The 14,263-nt window shown below is 50.2% G+C and overlaps 2 protein-coding genes across 2 annotated transcripts; one reads left to right on the top strand and one right to left on the bottom strand.

Moving 5' to 3' along the window:
• Positions 1-659: 659 nt before the first annotated feature.
• TTC19 (tetratricopeptide repeat domain 19) lies at positions 660-4,212 on the bottom strand (the record flags this gene model as incomplete). Its single annotated transcript, XM_079545309.1, has 10 exons — positions 660-793; positions 1,215-1,377; positions 1,704-1,858; positions 2,044-2,138; positions 2,676-2,737; positions 3,003-3,059; positions 3,491-3,529; positions 3,603-3,713; positions 3,844-3,920; positions 3,990-4,212. 10 exons carry the CDS (start codon positions 4,210-4,212, stop codon positions 660-662), a joined length of 1,116 nt encoding a protein of 371 aa, XP_079401435.1.
• Positions 4,213-4,687: 475 nt separating this feature from the next.
• Positions 4,688-13,639, top strand: ZSWIM7 (zinc finger SWIM-type containing 7; the record flags this gene model as incomplete). Its single annotated transcript, XM_079545220.1, has 4 exons — positions 4,688-4,767; positions 8,766-8,886; positions 13,159-13,263; positions 13,523-13,639. The coding sequence occupies 4 exons, from the start codon at positions 4,688-4,690 to the stop codon at positions 13,637-13,639; spliced, it is 423 nt and encodes a 140-aa protein (XP_079401346.1).
• Between the last annotated feature and the right edge of the window lie 624 nt (positions 13,640-14,263).

Below are 14,263 nucleotides of genomic sequence, written 5' to 3'. Positions count from 1 at the left end.
TTTAGTAACATTTTTACTCTTTGGAGAAGGCAGGCTCTATCTTTGCACAATAAATGCTCTGAAGGTACACACTTGATCTTCAGGCAACCTGTCTGAAAATAACATGAGGAGGCTGCAGCTCTGTCATGATGTGGGTACATGGTGGAAAGTGTTCTACTGCAGCACTGATAGGTGCACCCTGCTGTGCTGGCTGGCATGGAAAGAGTGAGAATTCCTGTCTTAGGTTGGATCCTCCTTCCTTAGTCTGAAATTTAAGTCGGTGCTGCCTCATGGCAGGCTGTTCTGTTTTTCACAACATGGCTTTAGGACAGACATGTTTTGAAACTGAATACTGTGAAAAGTCAGGAATAGCAAATGGCTGCTCCTTGACTAACTGCAGGTATCAGTAACAGGCTGGACTTGCAGTCTGCTGGCAAACTGCACTCACTAGCACAAAGATCCTGTATATTACGTTATTATACCCATAGATTACACCACAAATTCAAATACTATTAAGATTTCAGAACTTTATTTTGGGCTTAACAGTTAGGCAATAACAGCCCTTCTTATTAAGCTCTCCTTAAGTTCCCAGTTGCTTCTCCTTTGGAGAATTGTACCAAACTAGTCCCAGGCTGCCTGTATTCACCCACCATTGCTGCTGTTGGACTCTTTGGCCAAACTCACTGAGAGCCTTTTCTCCTCTTGGCCAGTTCAGCTAATTCTTCCTGGATGTGCCGGACAGAATCAGCATCTCCCTTCTGTTCTGCCTGTTTCAGAGCTGCTTTATACACTTGTTTTGCTTGCAGAAAGTCTTCTGTGAGAAGAGAAAAAAAAAGTGGCTCTAACCAACCACATCCCCCACATGCAGAGGGCAAGTAAAGGAGCACCTGGAACACTTATAGAACTGGGGTGATTTGGAAAACATTCAGTATCTGCCACCAACTGGGGAAGCCAGATAGCAACTATAATGACATGTCAAGGCACTGCTTCAGCATCAAGGTCTCTGAAACAAATCACAAATGCCTTCTGTCCTTTTGGAACAGCTACTGTGTACAGGACAAGGCAAACGAGGTCCCTGTGGGTGACATTCTGGTTCACCTTGGACCAGACCTTCCAGCAGCTGACTCTGGTTTGAATGCAACACAAATTGCCTTACCCCAAGTCAGCAGGCCCACGAATTAAACTAAAAACAGGAATGCACAAAAGTGACAGACACTGGACATTCATTCACTTACTTTTGTGCATCAGAATTGCTGCCAGGTTATTCAGCACCATGTGCTCCTCAGGGTGTTGTGTCTCCTTTGCCAGCTCAGCTGCCCTCTTCACATGAGAGTATGCCTCATCATAGTGCCCTTGAGCATCCAGCACAGTTGCTAAGTCATTCATGAGGACCACAGTCTGCAGCAGGACAGGAAAGGAATCCTCAGAGCAAAACTTGTGTAGAACTTTGAGCCTACAGCAGCTCCCCATTCATATGTTACGCTAATAAAAGTGCTTCCCAGAGAAGCTTTTGGTAAGGAAGTACCTGTATATTATGTTATATGTTATATGTTAATGTTATACCTGTATAACGTGACACGTGCTCCCTGTTACCAGCAGAACAGTGCTGTCTATATTCACTGCCAGCAAAGCTGCTTTTAAGGCTACTGCCCTCCCCCGTTCAATCCCTCACAGCTGTTGTGCCTTTCCTTCCTTACTAGTCTGACTCCCATTGTACACATTACCTGTGGATGAGTCTCTCCCTGAACTTCACTTGATATCTGCAGAGCCTTCTCGTACATTTTCTGGGCCACTGAGAGCTGGTTAATGTCTAGCAGATAGCGAGCGTAGGAGTCCAGGCTCATCCCCAGCAAGAGACGAGTGTTGGCTTTTTCTTCAGCTGCAAATAGAGAGCAAGTGGAAGTGAACACTGCAACATGAAGCTTGAGTTCACCTCCTCCTATGAGAGCTGGAAAACCAAGCAGCATGAAGACAATGGACCGGCATGAAGATGGTGCTTAGGCAAGGACAGAGAAACAGGGAAAAGATAATGAAAAAAGCCTTTGGCAGTTGAGGCACTCTCACCTGGCAAGACATCCTCAGGCAAGTCCTTTTGCTTGGCAATCTTCTCCTCTAAGGTCAGGATGCAGAACTCATAGCCAGCCAGGGCTAATTTGTGCCTGCAATGTACAACAGCTCAGCAGTGCAAGGCTTCTTCCATCCCTAGAAGGATGGATGTGAATCCTTTCCTTATCCTATAAGACTTTACCCCTCCATTCTTGCCTTCAATGCTCCTGGATTATGGTGCGCACCCAATGTGCAAAGGGACCCAAGAGGGAGGAAGGAGACCCATAAAAAAAAAAGAAAAAAAGCCCACAGAAGCTGCCCCCCCAGTGCTCTCTCTTTTGTGAAAAAAAGAAACTACAAATCACCAAACACCAGCTACATTCAAAAGCACGTGTTGCGAGGTGGGGATTTAAGGCTAGAGCACTGTGGCCTCTATGGCTGCTTCTGCCCTAAGCTGGGCAGGTTGTTACAGCAATCGCTGCTGCACGATGGTGAGCAGGCAAATCTGTCAGAACTTTCATATGATGGTATCTTATCATATCAAAGCTTCCTTAGGCACTCTGTTCTTAGAGGCACAAACCTCTGCTTGGCCACCATTATCACTGTGAAGCTGAGATTAAAGCAAAACATGCCTTTAGCAGGGAACTCACTGTTTCTGAGCAGCATAGATACTGGCCAGCTTGAGGGACATCTCAAGGATTGCATTGTCATCCTGCCAGGACACACAACGCAACTGTTACTCCTCCTGCACCTTCCCAGGAGAACCGTTACTTTGCCAGAAAACAAACTTAAGTCCTTCAATGTGCCCATCCTGTTTCCAGAGCAGCTTTCCATTAAAGGACATTCCTGAAAAGCTGGCAGGCTCACAGCTACTGCTGCCAGGTACCAGTAGAGGCAGAGCATCGCACCAAACAGACCAAAGAATTGAGCACAGCACTTCATGCTCCCAGTGAAAAGCCTTCACCAAAAGAACCCACCTCCTTCGTGTCTCCTGCAAGCAAGTAGCTCATCGTTGCTTTGTAGAGCTTTTCTGCCTGAAATGAGAATGTTGAAGAATCACTGGAGGGTGAGGACAACACATCCCTACAACGGAAAACTGCTGGGAGGAATCTGCCTCAAACTCTGGCATTCATATTGCCACAATTATTATCAAGAGTGGTAAGAAGTCAAAGGCCAACCAGAGTCTGGTGCAACCGCCCGCTGGTCAGGACCCCCACGGTGCCCACAAACTTATCCCAGCTGGGGCTCTGCAGTGCTTTCCTAGGTTCTCCTCGGGCCGAGGATTGTGGCGTTCAATAGTAAGAAAGAATCCTTCCCTTGGATGTTGGAGCCCAACGCCCAGCTGGGAAAGCTTTGTTTTCAGCAGCACCGCGAGACCGCAGGCTGAATGTTCTGCTTTACAGATCCCAGCTCTCAGCTGTCGGCCCATCCGGCAGGAAAACCAGCGGCCGCCAGACCCACTCACGTTGTCCAGCTGTCCCTGCATGAAGGCCACGTTTGCCATCTGGAAAAGACAGACAGCGCTGGAGCTCCGCAGCGGTTCCGGGCTCCCACGGCTCGCCGCCCCGGCTGGTTACCGTGCTGTACGTGTAGATGATGGCCCTCCTGTTGTCGGCCTGCTGCGCCAGGCGCAGCGCTCGATGCAGCAGTCGATCGGCCTCATCCAGTTCGCCCTTCATGGAGCTGAGCTGCGGGCAGAGAGCGGCACGGAGAGGCGGAACCCCTTTACCCGGCCCTCCCCTGCGGGGCTCCGGGCCCACCCGGCGGGAGAAAGCTGTCACCGCACGGCCGCCATTTCCGCCGCGCTCGGAGCCTCACCTTGGCCTTCTGCAGTAGGAGAATAATGGCGTCCTCGCCGTCCTCCTCGCCGTCGTCCCTGGGAAAGATGGAGAAAGCTGCGGGCCGGAGGTGACCGCCGCCTGGCCCGGTCCGGCCCAGCCCGCCCGCGGCCCGCCGCGCCTCACCTCCAAGGAAGGCCAGCGCAGCCCCGCCCGGCCGAGCCCACCGCCACCTGGCGAACCCCGCGCCGCCGCCATTGCCGCCATTGCCGCCATTGCCGCCATTGCCGTCATTGCCGCCCCGCTCCTGCCGGGCCCTGCCGTGCCAGGCGGGCCGGGGTCGCGCGAGCCCCGCAGGGCAGCGCCAGGCCGAGCGACACAGAGCCCGCGGCAGCGCCGCCGCCAGCATCTTCCCGGGGCGCGGGCCCTTTAAGAGCTCGCCCTCGTCACGTGACGGGAGTCCCCGCGTCACTGGAGCGGCGCGCTCCGTTGCCATGGCAACGCGGCCGCAGGTAGGCCCCGGCCCCGAATGGCTCCGGCTCGGTTCCCGCTGCCGGGATCTGGCAGCTGCCGGCGCTCCCCAGAGACCCCCGGGCTCCCCGGGGCCGCCCCGGGCCTGGGCCTCTTCCTGCCCCCTCCGCTCTCCCCCCGCGGTGCGTTTATGCGTGCGGCGTCCGAAAGGCCCGCCTGAAAGACCCCGCGCCTCGCGAAGCCCTTGGTGCCGAGAGGCGCCCGGAGCGCAGCTCGGGTTCGGTCGGATGCCTTTTCCTTGGCCTCGTGTCGGGCTGGGACGAAGCGCTGCCGTGACAAAATGACCTTAATGGCTTCCCACCGCCTCCTGATCTCCTCTGTCTCGCCCCCAGTCCGCTGGGCAGCGCTGTGGGATGGACGGCACCTTGCCGGCGGTGGCAGAAGAGCTTCTGAAGGAGATCAGGAAGGCTTTTCGGGAGACCTCCCACGGTACGTAAGGAGCAGCAGAGCCGTCCCTGCTGCCCGGGTGCTGGCACAGCCTCCGTAGCAGCGTCGGTGCCCTGCCCTCATCTGCGCCCTTTGCGTGCCGTCACACAGCTGTGGTCCTCGCTGTTATTTGGGCTGTTCCCAGCCTTTGCGTCCCTGCCTGGAATCAACACAAAGGGCTCTGAAGTAGAGATAATGAGGAGCAGCACCCCTTTAAAAAAAATAACACATGGTTGGATGCTTTCCAACACGGCACTTAGGGAAATTCTGCCTGCCCAGAGCTGGCAGTGCGGGTGGTTGTGTGTGAGGGATGACCGTTTCCATGCTTCTGTGGGGCTTTTTGTCATGCCTACACGGTGCTCCTTTTTATGGACTCAAAACCAGAGTTGAAAGGGAAATCTTCCTAAACTTGATTGTGTTTCATCAGTGACCAGCAGAGGGTACAGCGTCGGCCATCGCGTGGCAAAGAGCTGCTTTCCTATTGCTTAAAGGAAGAAGGCACAAGCCAACCTTGGTCCGTTCCAGCAGCCAGTTCAGAACTGTTACCTTCCTTGCATTCTGGATTACTGACACAGTTCTGTGGTCTGTGCTGAAAGAATATTAGTCTTTGTCGCTAAAAAAGTCCTAAGGAAAGTGTCTGTGCAAGGAGTGCTTTTAACTGTGCTGAAACTGACCAAATAAATGATCAGGGAAGTCTGGCTGAGTGCTGCATTGGAGTGCAGAAGGAACAAAGACTTCATATCAAAACAGGGTGGCCACCTCAACTGCTTTTTGTTGTACTTGTGTGGCTCTTGTCAGGTTAGAGGAGATCCAAAACATGCATGTGACTTTTTAAAGAAGTTCATAAATCCCTCTGTAAACAAGGAAAAAGTCAGAGTTCCTTTCAAAGTCCACTTTTCCCTACAGCACCCAAAGCTGTGTGCTGGGATGTGACCACGGGAGGAAGCTGGTCAGCCTCTTCAGAGAATAAAATCAGAAGAAAGTTGGAAAAGTCAAACCAACAGCATGAAGTCAGAGAAAATATTTTGAATTGTTGGAAGAAAGGGCTTTAAAAGTTAGGAGACTGATAGTCTTGTAGCAGAGTACTGAGATGTACACTGTGTCCTGCTGGTGATAACAGAAATAGCAGATTGGCTGATCAGTGTAAGCTGCTAGCTAAAAGAGACTGTGTATGGGAACTGCTGAGTCACGGCCTGAACCTCTGATTGATCACCTGAGGCGAGCCATGAGCCAGCCAGAGGAGCACAGCTGAAGGCAATTCACCTGTGCTGCAGGAAGGGGTGGAGCCTGGCTCCTCCTAGACCTGTTTAAGAGCTGGCTGCAGTGGGGAAGGGTCTCGTCTGGAGATCCCTCCTTCTGGTGTTTTGTGGTGAGCCCAGCATAAGGGTAAGCCTTCCGTTTATTCTCTCATGTTATCATAGTCCACTTTGCCTAGCTCTCTTGTTTATATTGTGATTGTAGCATCTTGATATCCATTGATTATACAGACTGCTTTTCTTAAGTGCAGTTTTCCATCTTAACAAGAAGTTCCAATACACGAGAATGTTATGTTTCTGTGCACTGTAATAAGAGCTATAAACTAGCAGGGCCCTCAAAGACCATGCTGGGAAAAGAACAACACACTTAAAGTTAGAATGCCACAGAGTTCTCGACTGATGCCAAGAGAGCTTCAGGGAAAACAATGTACGTATTTTTAACCAGCTTCTTAAAGTGGCAGAGGGAGATGTGGGGTTTATTACATGTGCTTTGGGAAGAGGCAGTGCTGCTGTGGGTCTGGTCTCAGAGGAGGACATGGGAGGCTCAGGGCTGGAAGGGCTGCACACGGTGAGGCCCCTGGGGGCAGATCAGGGAGAGCCTCTCTTCCCTGGGATGAAGTTTCTTGCAGTGGCTCACACTAACAAAATCACCCTTTTTGTTTCAGTGCCCGATGACCTGCTGCTGGGGTGAGTATCTTTTGCTTTGCTTCTTGTCCAAGTTCTGCCAAAGGACAGCTGGTAACCCGTTGTCAGTGCAGCGCTGCTCTTTTTCCCTGTGTAATGCTTCTCCTGCAGAGTTGCTGAGTGTTCATTGCCTATAGCAGGAATAAGGATATCTCAAGGGTTTTTCCACATTTGTGAAATGTATCTCTGAATTTCCTGTGATGATGTGCACTGATTTGGGTGGATAAAACATGCAGAAATCCAGGATGTTTAACCTGACCTCTGAGTCCACCTTCAGATCCGTCATGAGTTTTCTGTGGCAGCAGGCTATTTTGGTGATTCATGCCACTGGAGCAATGTATCTCCTCTACGTTCCTATCACTGTGAGCACAGCAGCTTCCTGCCATCCCCTCCTGTGTTTGAGTCATACATATGTGTGATGGAAAGGGAAAGTTGAACTTTCCATCCCTCTGTACCAGGGAATTGTTACTTTGAAGATTGCCTTGAGAGGTTTCCTCTGTAGGAATTCTTAGGTCGGCTTCAACACCCGTGCACTGATTGAAGCTGGTGAATAAGTCGTACCCAGGCAGACCCAAGAACTCTGTTCCAGTCCTCACTGATTGGTGACAGAGGTAGAGAGAAGGCACCACTACAGTGAGAAAAGCTTTTCTTTCAAATCCTATTTAACTTTGTGTTCCTGCCTGCTGTAGGTTAGCCAGGGGAGGAGATCACCAGGAACTCTTCAGGCCTTACTAATTTTGGGTGTGAGGTTACTTAATATAACAGTTGTGAAAGGTCTGCCTTTGGGGAGGTGTGTGCTGAGGCCTTCTGGACCACAGTGGCTTTTGAAGCGTGGGATTACATTTGACAACTCTCAACTTTTTGCTTCCTTCTTGTCATAAAAGTTAAGAGAAATTCCCTCGTTAAGTTTAGTAACACTGGGGTGGTAACTCTTGGCAGCTGAATTCCCATCAGTTTTCTGTAACCAAGGGATCTGAAGTGTTCTGATTTCACTTCTGAATCTCTTCCAAATATCTAAAGAACTTCAGTTTCCTTCAGGCATTCCCCTTGCTTATTTCCTGTTAGACTGATCAAATTATATACGTGAAAAAAGAATTCCCTCAAACTGAGTTACTGAAACTCATTGAACTCAGCCCCCTTCTATTCCCAAACCTAATCGCTAAGGAATGTCTTACGTTGACGTTCCCCCACCCATCGCTGCTCAGCCCTTCAAGTGGGGCCAGTCCTTGTGCCTCGACTTTGTACAAGTGAAGTTTTGCTCTTCCTGGAATCAGTCTGTCTGCTTGGCTTGTCAGCAGTGAGGTTGACTCAGCCTCATAGGTCAGTCACGCTGCTGGGACGGCTGTGCCTCAGCTCTTTGGCACTGTTTGAAGTGTTCCTCTCCTTTCTCCTGCTCATGTTTTGTACCATTGTTTCATGGCTGCTGATTCTCTTGTTGGTTACCTTTGCAGCTAATCTAGACTGCACATTTTTTTCCTCAGTGAATAAAAGGTCTGTAAGGATTATCTCAGCTGCCCCTGCGCTCTTTGGAATGCTCTCAGAGCAGCTGGATGTGCAGCTCTACAATAATTTCAGGCTCATGAGCTGTCTGGACAATAGGCTAGAGGTACAGCTGTCTGGGTTTGACATGCAGCTTATCAGATGTTCTTCTCACCTACATGGCTAACGCTGCCTCACAGTCAGAGGCTGAGGTACAAATCTCACTGCTGTGTCTCTGATGCACTTTGTCTCATTTGGTTCAGGACAGGAACCACTGCATGTTCCATGGGGGAAAAAAAAAATCCTAAAAATGCCTTGTAATTAAATCTGCATTGGGATTTGCAGAGATGTGTCTTCCAGGAACAGGGCTGTCATCTGGGCTGTCTCAGAGGCAGGGTTGGCAGTCAGTGGTGAAAGCCAGCAAAGCTGAGAATGGCAAATGGACACGTTGTTTGGTGGATAGTGGAGCTGTAACTGGTGGGATTTGGGGATGCAAAGGGACCCTTTGGCTACAGGCCTCTACAGGGCTAAGTCCTGTGGATTAAACTAGCTCAGGTGATCTCCTTTTGTGGCATGACATAAACAGAGACACTCTTTCTTTCAGGCTGAAGTTCATATTTGGCCCATCTGCTGTCCCAGCTTTGGATTTGGTGGATCACCGTTCTGTCACCCGAGTCGTGTCCCCGAGTGGAAGGACTGCCTATCAGGTAAGCACACTGTCTTTCTCCCGAGTTTCACTTGCTGATGTTTCCAGCTGACATTTTACTCAACTACTGACTAATCAGACAAACACAGAGTCAGTGTCTGCCTTACAAACCCTCAAGAGCTACTGGAGAGCAGTAGCCACGGGATGGAATGAGAACAGCATGTTGCCCTACAGTTTCCTTTACAGCTCCTGGCTAGAGATGGTTTCTGATTTGTTTGTGAGCTTTAGGGTCAGAGGGAGGTTTTCCAGGATCTGCTGATTTTGCTGCATTATTTTCATCCTATCCAGCAAAGGCAGTTCTTCCTCCTGACGAACTGCACACAATGAAGTGTTATCTGCAGTCACTGCATTTCTTTTCTCGTTGCACTCCAAATCCTCAGTGTCTCTGATACCAGTGACCTCCAATAGGATCCTTGCTGCCTGGAAGGAAGCAGTGAAGGCCAAGCCTGTGGCTTTTATTCTGGTTCACTGGTTCACTGTAGTCAAGTCTGTGAATCACAGAAGCATCTTCATGAAATGGCAGTATAGACAGAAGAGCTCATCTTCATCCTGAAGATGAAGCTCCTTGTACAGCACAGGACTGGAGGGCAGCTGGGGCTTCTCAGCTGAAGGAAAAGTCATTGGCACTTCTTTAAACCTTTGCTGGGAAACTGGGCCTGGGTAATGAAACAAATATTTCTCATGTGTTCAGAGCTTGCTTTGCTTACTTTGCACATGGAATCTTCATCTCTTCTGGGAGCTTGGAGAGGACATCTGCTCCTCTAAAGAAGCATGATTCATAAACACACAGGATTCAAGAACACAGGCTTTAATCTGAGATGAGGGCTTGCCTGTGGGTTTTTGGTAAAGCCTAACAAGCAGCTGCCTCAGTAATTGAATGCTTAAAGGTTGTTCTTTTTTTACTGTTTCTCAGTTGAATATGTCACTGAGCAGAAAATGGTCACATTCTCTCTGCAGAGCTTTGTCAGGCCTCATGGGCTAAAGTAAGAGTGTGGCAGGCAGGGATGTGCAGTCATCACTTCCCCCTTTTTGTGTGGAGGACAAAGGGAACCACTTAGGGCCTCTGGTCATCTCGAGGAGCCTGAATGTATGCTCACATACCCTTGGCTTTTCTGCATCGTGACAGAGTTATCTTAATCTCAAGAAGCTTAATACTCATTCCTGGATGGAGGAAGCCCCTTGAGATGGGGGAGATCAGAGGAGCATGGTGAGAGGGTTTTGATGTGCCACATACTGCCCTGACAGCCTGTTCTGCTCTGGACAGGGCTGTTCTTAACGTGTGCTGCCTCAAGCAGCGTGTACTGCAGCAGGAGCCTAACTGATGCATGCTAAAAAAGAGCCAGTGAGAGAAGTGCTGTCCTCCTGCCTCTGCAGGTGGAGGTTCCCTAGCAGAGGAGGAGCCCTTGGGCAGGTTGATCAGGGCCGGTCACCTGGAGCTAAAGCAAGACAAGCCTGGCCTTCAGCCTGGCACTGTGGTTATGGTGTGGGTGTCCAGCATCAGCCAGGTGTGTGTCTGCATCCTCCGGGCTGATCCATGGCCTGCAGGAAATGCTCCCTGCCCACAGCTGTGCTGCTTCAGAGCAGCATTGCTCTTCACCCTGCTGATTAAGGCCACTCTGATGAGTTCATTTAGAGAAGAATTTGAAAAGCTATTTTCTCTGGAGGCATGAGGCCGGTCCCATTGCAAAATTCTTCCTCAGCACATCTGTCTGAGATGCAGAAACAGAGCAGAGCCTTCCCCAAGGCCACTAGCTGGAGCTCTGACAGGAGTGCAGGTTGGGGCTGTAGAAACTGAAGCTCTGAGTGGGATACATGGTGGCTGGGTAATGTCATTGGCCCTCAGCTCGTGTCTGTGTGTGGTGCAGATCCCAGCTGCGTGCACTTCTCCCTCTGCAGAGAAGCATGCCCAGTGCAGTGGGGGCTGGGGGACGTCTGTGACTGCCTGCACACATCCATCTCTCTGCCCTGAAAGCTCTGCCCTCCTGGCTGCACCCAGATGTGGTTGAGCTGGAATGTGCCTTTACTGGCAGCTGGATCCGGGGAACTCTGTTTGTTGTGGCCATAAGGTTGGTGCTGTTGTGAAACTCCTCCGGGTCCTCATAGCCAAATCTGAGATCTTGATACTTCACAGACTAAAATGCTATTTGTGTTCCATATCACCCAGCACATCTCGGGCACTGCTTCAGGGGAAAATGCCTCTGCTCAGACAAGCTTAAAGACTGCTTGTAGTTTGTAGTGTAGACAGCTTTTGCCCTTAGGAACTGAGATGGGAGTAGAAAAAGCCCTCAGTCGAGTGAAAATTGATTTGTCTTTCAATGCCCAGGCATTAAAAAAAAAAAGTAGCTCTTGCTACTTAATATGGGGATGGCACTGACTGGGTATTCAAAGGCTGTTACTTCACAGTTGGTAATCCTCCTAGAAGAGCTTGTATAGTATCTGCCTACACTGCAGGCTAGAGCCAGCCCTGTGTATTCCTGGTCAGGATACGGCTGACCTGCTGCAGAGCAGCTGCTGCTGGCTGGTGTTGGAGCATGCTGGACGTTACGGGGTGAGCAGCAGTTGGGGCACACGTTGGCTCTGCCTGAATTGTGAAAAAGCTGTGATCTGCAGGAGTGAAGGCAGCAGGGAGAGAATCTGTGCTCTTGCCCTGCTGCCAGCCATCACTTCCGTTGCTCACATCCTGCTTTCTTCTTAAATATGTCTTTGAAAATTGATTTCCTAGAATTCTGTGGCAGCCTGCCCTATCATCAGGATTAGAGCAGCAGGTCGTGGCACAGAATGTGGTGCTGCCTAGCAGTACAGTGAGGGCAGCACTAGCTGCCACAGGGGCAGAGCTGGCTCTCCTGCATCCCCACACACAGGCAGGGGCACCTCTGAGGTGGTTTTTCCTCTCTCTGCATCCAGCAGGCACCTGGAGTTGAGAGCACAGGAGGAAATCTCACAGCATCTCAGGGCGAAGAAAGTCCCTCAGTGCCTGACTTGACCACAGCTGAACAGAAACAGCACCTTTTTCCTCTTGTTTTTTTGGAGATTAGATTCCTGCCTTATTAGGCAGAAGCTGTATTCTTGCCATCTAGATCAGAATGGGGGATCTCTAAGCTCAGCCCAAATCTGGCAGTCTGTGATTCCCCCCTCCGAAGGAAAACACTTCTGAAGAAAAAGCAACATCAGAACACTTCATCTTGGAAAAACAAAAATCGAAGGAGATGATAAAGTTATTACAAGTGAAACAAACTTAGCCTGGAGTATAAGAAAGGCCCAGGGTAAAGGCCAGGCTCTGTAAAAAGCCTGATTTCCCCTGAAATAATGGTGTGGATCTCATGTCATGATCTGCCAGGAGTGATGAGGGACAGGAGGCAAAGGCATTTCTGTGGGAGAGCTCCAACCTGCAGACAACACCTGCAGGGCCAGGGCTGCAGTGAAATGCAGGGGATGGGGGAAGGCTCCTTTTGCAAACACAGTGTGAGGGATGATGTTCTTCTGGAGTGATGTAAGAATGTTTGATACCTCCTGAAGGAGAGCAAAACTCTGCAGAACTGCGCTTTTTCCTTCATTAATTTAATCTTTGCATTTAAGGTATGGAGGGAATATGCCTCAGCACCAGCCCTGTGGAGGAGCTGCACGTGGTAAAACGAGGCAGTGCTGTTCCCAAACCAGAGATGAAGCAGGGAGGCTTCTTCTCTGGAGACTTGGGCTCTGTTTATTCAGACAAATCTGGATTCCAGCGGCTGCAGCTGTTCTGGAACAGAACAGCAGCCTCCAGTTCCTGGAGCTTGTTAGAAAAAGCCTCAGTGCAAGTGCTTACTGCCGCTCGCCCTCAGTCCCACTGTCATCAGTGGCCCTGAGTTCACCCATGTGAATTTGTGACAAAGAGTTTTGGTCATCTTTGACCATCCAGTGTCTACCAGTACAGGGAAGAGGTTGGCTGGAGGGAAGCCAGGCAATTGGGATGGGGCTTAGTGCTTTGTGGCACTGCCCTTTTCCCCCAGACAAGTCAGGATCTGAGGTCTGTTGGGAGCATGGGTGTACGTACAGGAGTGTTTCTCTGCAGGGAGAGAAGTGCACAGAGGCATGGAAAGCTGAGGAGCTTCGAGCTCAGTGTGGATCTCTGCAGTGTTTGAAGCCCCTTTTGTATTGTGGCCCCTGCTTTCCTGCTGCGTGCTCTGAGTCTCTGGGGAGAGAGGACACTGGGGCAGATACTGGCTGAGATCAGACAGATGATACTGAGCGCTCATCCTGAGTTCCTCCTGCCCTCTGACTGCATTTATTTCAGGTTCTTGGAAGCTCAGGCAAACTCTACACCTGCTACAGTTCCTGCCACTTCTGCACGTGTCCCGCTTTTGGTTTCACTGTACTGCAGAAGAGCGAGAGCCTTCTGGTAAGCTGTCTGCCTTAACGTGGGGAGCAGGGGAGATGGCCATGCTGATCTCTCCCCGCTGAGCCTAGGAAGGCTGACCTGGGCAAACTGGGGCTGCAGGCTGTGCCAGGGCTTGGTGTGACAAGAGGGAGCCGTGTTCCTGCAAGCTGAGAACTTCATTAGGTGCATTCTGGTCTGGGTGGTTTGCTGTGGCTTCCAGGTATAGCATGACATTTCTGTGTTGCTCTTGCTGTTAACTTTTCCATGCTGTTATTTGCAGTGCAAACATATACTTGCTGTCTACCTCAGCCAGGCCATGGGAGCCTGTCAGGAGCTGACTGTCTCTGAGGAGCAGCTCACAAGCATCTTACTGGCTGAGGAAGAGGATGAAGGATGAAGGACTCAGATCACATGCACATGTGATTTCTATGTACCTCCTGGCTGCATAGCCAGCATTTTTCTTGTCTACGTGGCTGTCAAATGTCCATTGTGGCTGGTAGGCTTATTCTTGTGCTGTAATCAAGTATGACTTAATTAGCAGCTTTGCACTGATACATAATAAATGGTAAGAAGCCTGTGCTGACTTCAGTTTCATTAAGCTATTCTTGGGATTTCTGAAGATGTTTGAAGCAGGTCTTGGATCTCTCAGGAACCAGTTCTGTGACTGCTGGTCCTGCTCTGAGGCTGGCCTCCTCTCCAGGTAGTGTGGATTTGTATGACACACCATGTGAACACAACGCTGCACAAAACAACTGCACACAGGCTGAGCCAGCTTGTGTAGGTGGTAGATTAAGCATTCTGTATGTAAATAACAAAGTTATGGCAAATACAAAATCCGAGCAACGTGAGGAAAACACATCCATCCTATGTACATCAGAGCAGTAAAGAGTGATAGCGGAGGGTCCACAGCTACACTCTACAGAAGGGTCCTCTGCTATTTTCACTTCACATTTTTATAGTAATGTTCAGAGCTTTTTCTGAGGAGGGGTGAGAGGGTGTCCTGTTTGTATTTTTCCTTGAA

This window comes from Tetrao urogallus (assembly GCF_951394365.1).
Source record: "Tetrao urogallus genome assembly, chromosome: 20".
In the NCBI taxonomy this organism is placed as follows: domain Eukaryota; kingdom Metazoa; phylum Chordata; class Aves; order Galliformes; family Phasianidae; genus Tetrao; species Tetrao urogallus.
Note: the sequence above shows the minus strand (reverse complement) of the source record. Positions and strands in the feature narration are given on the sequence as shown.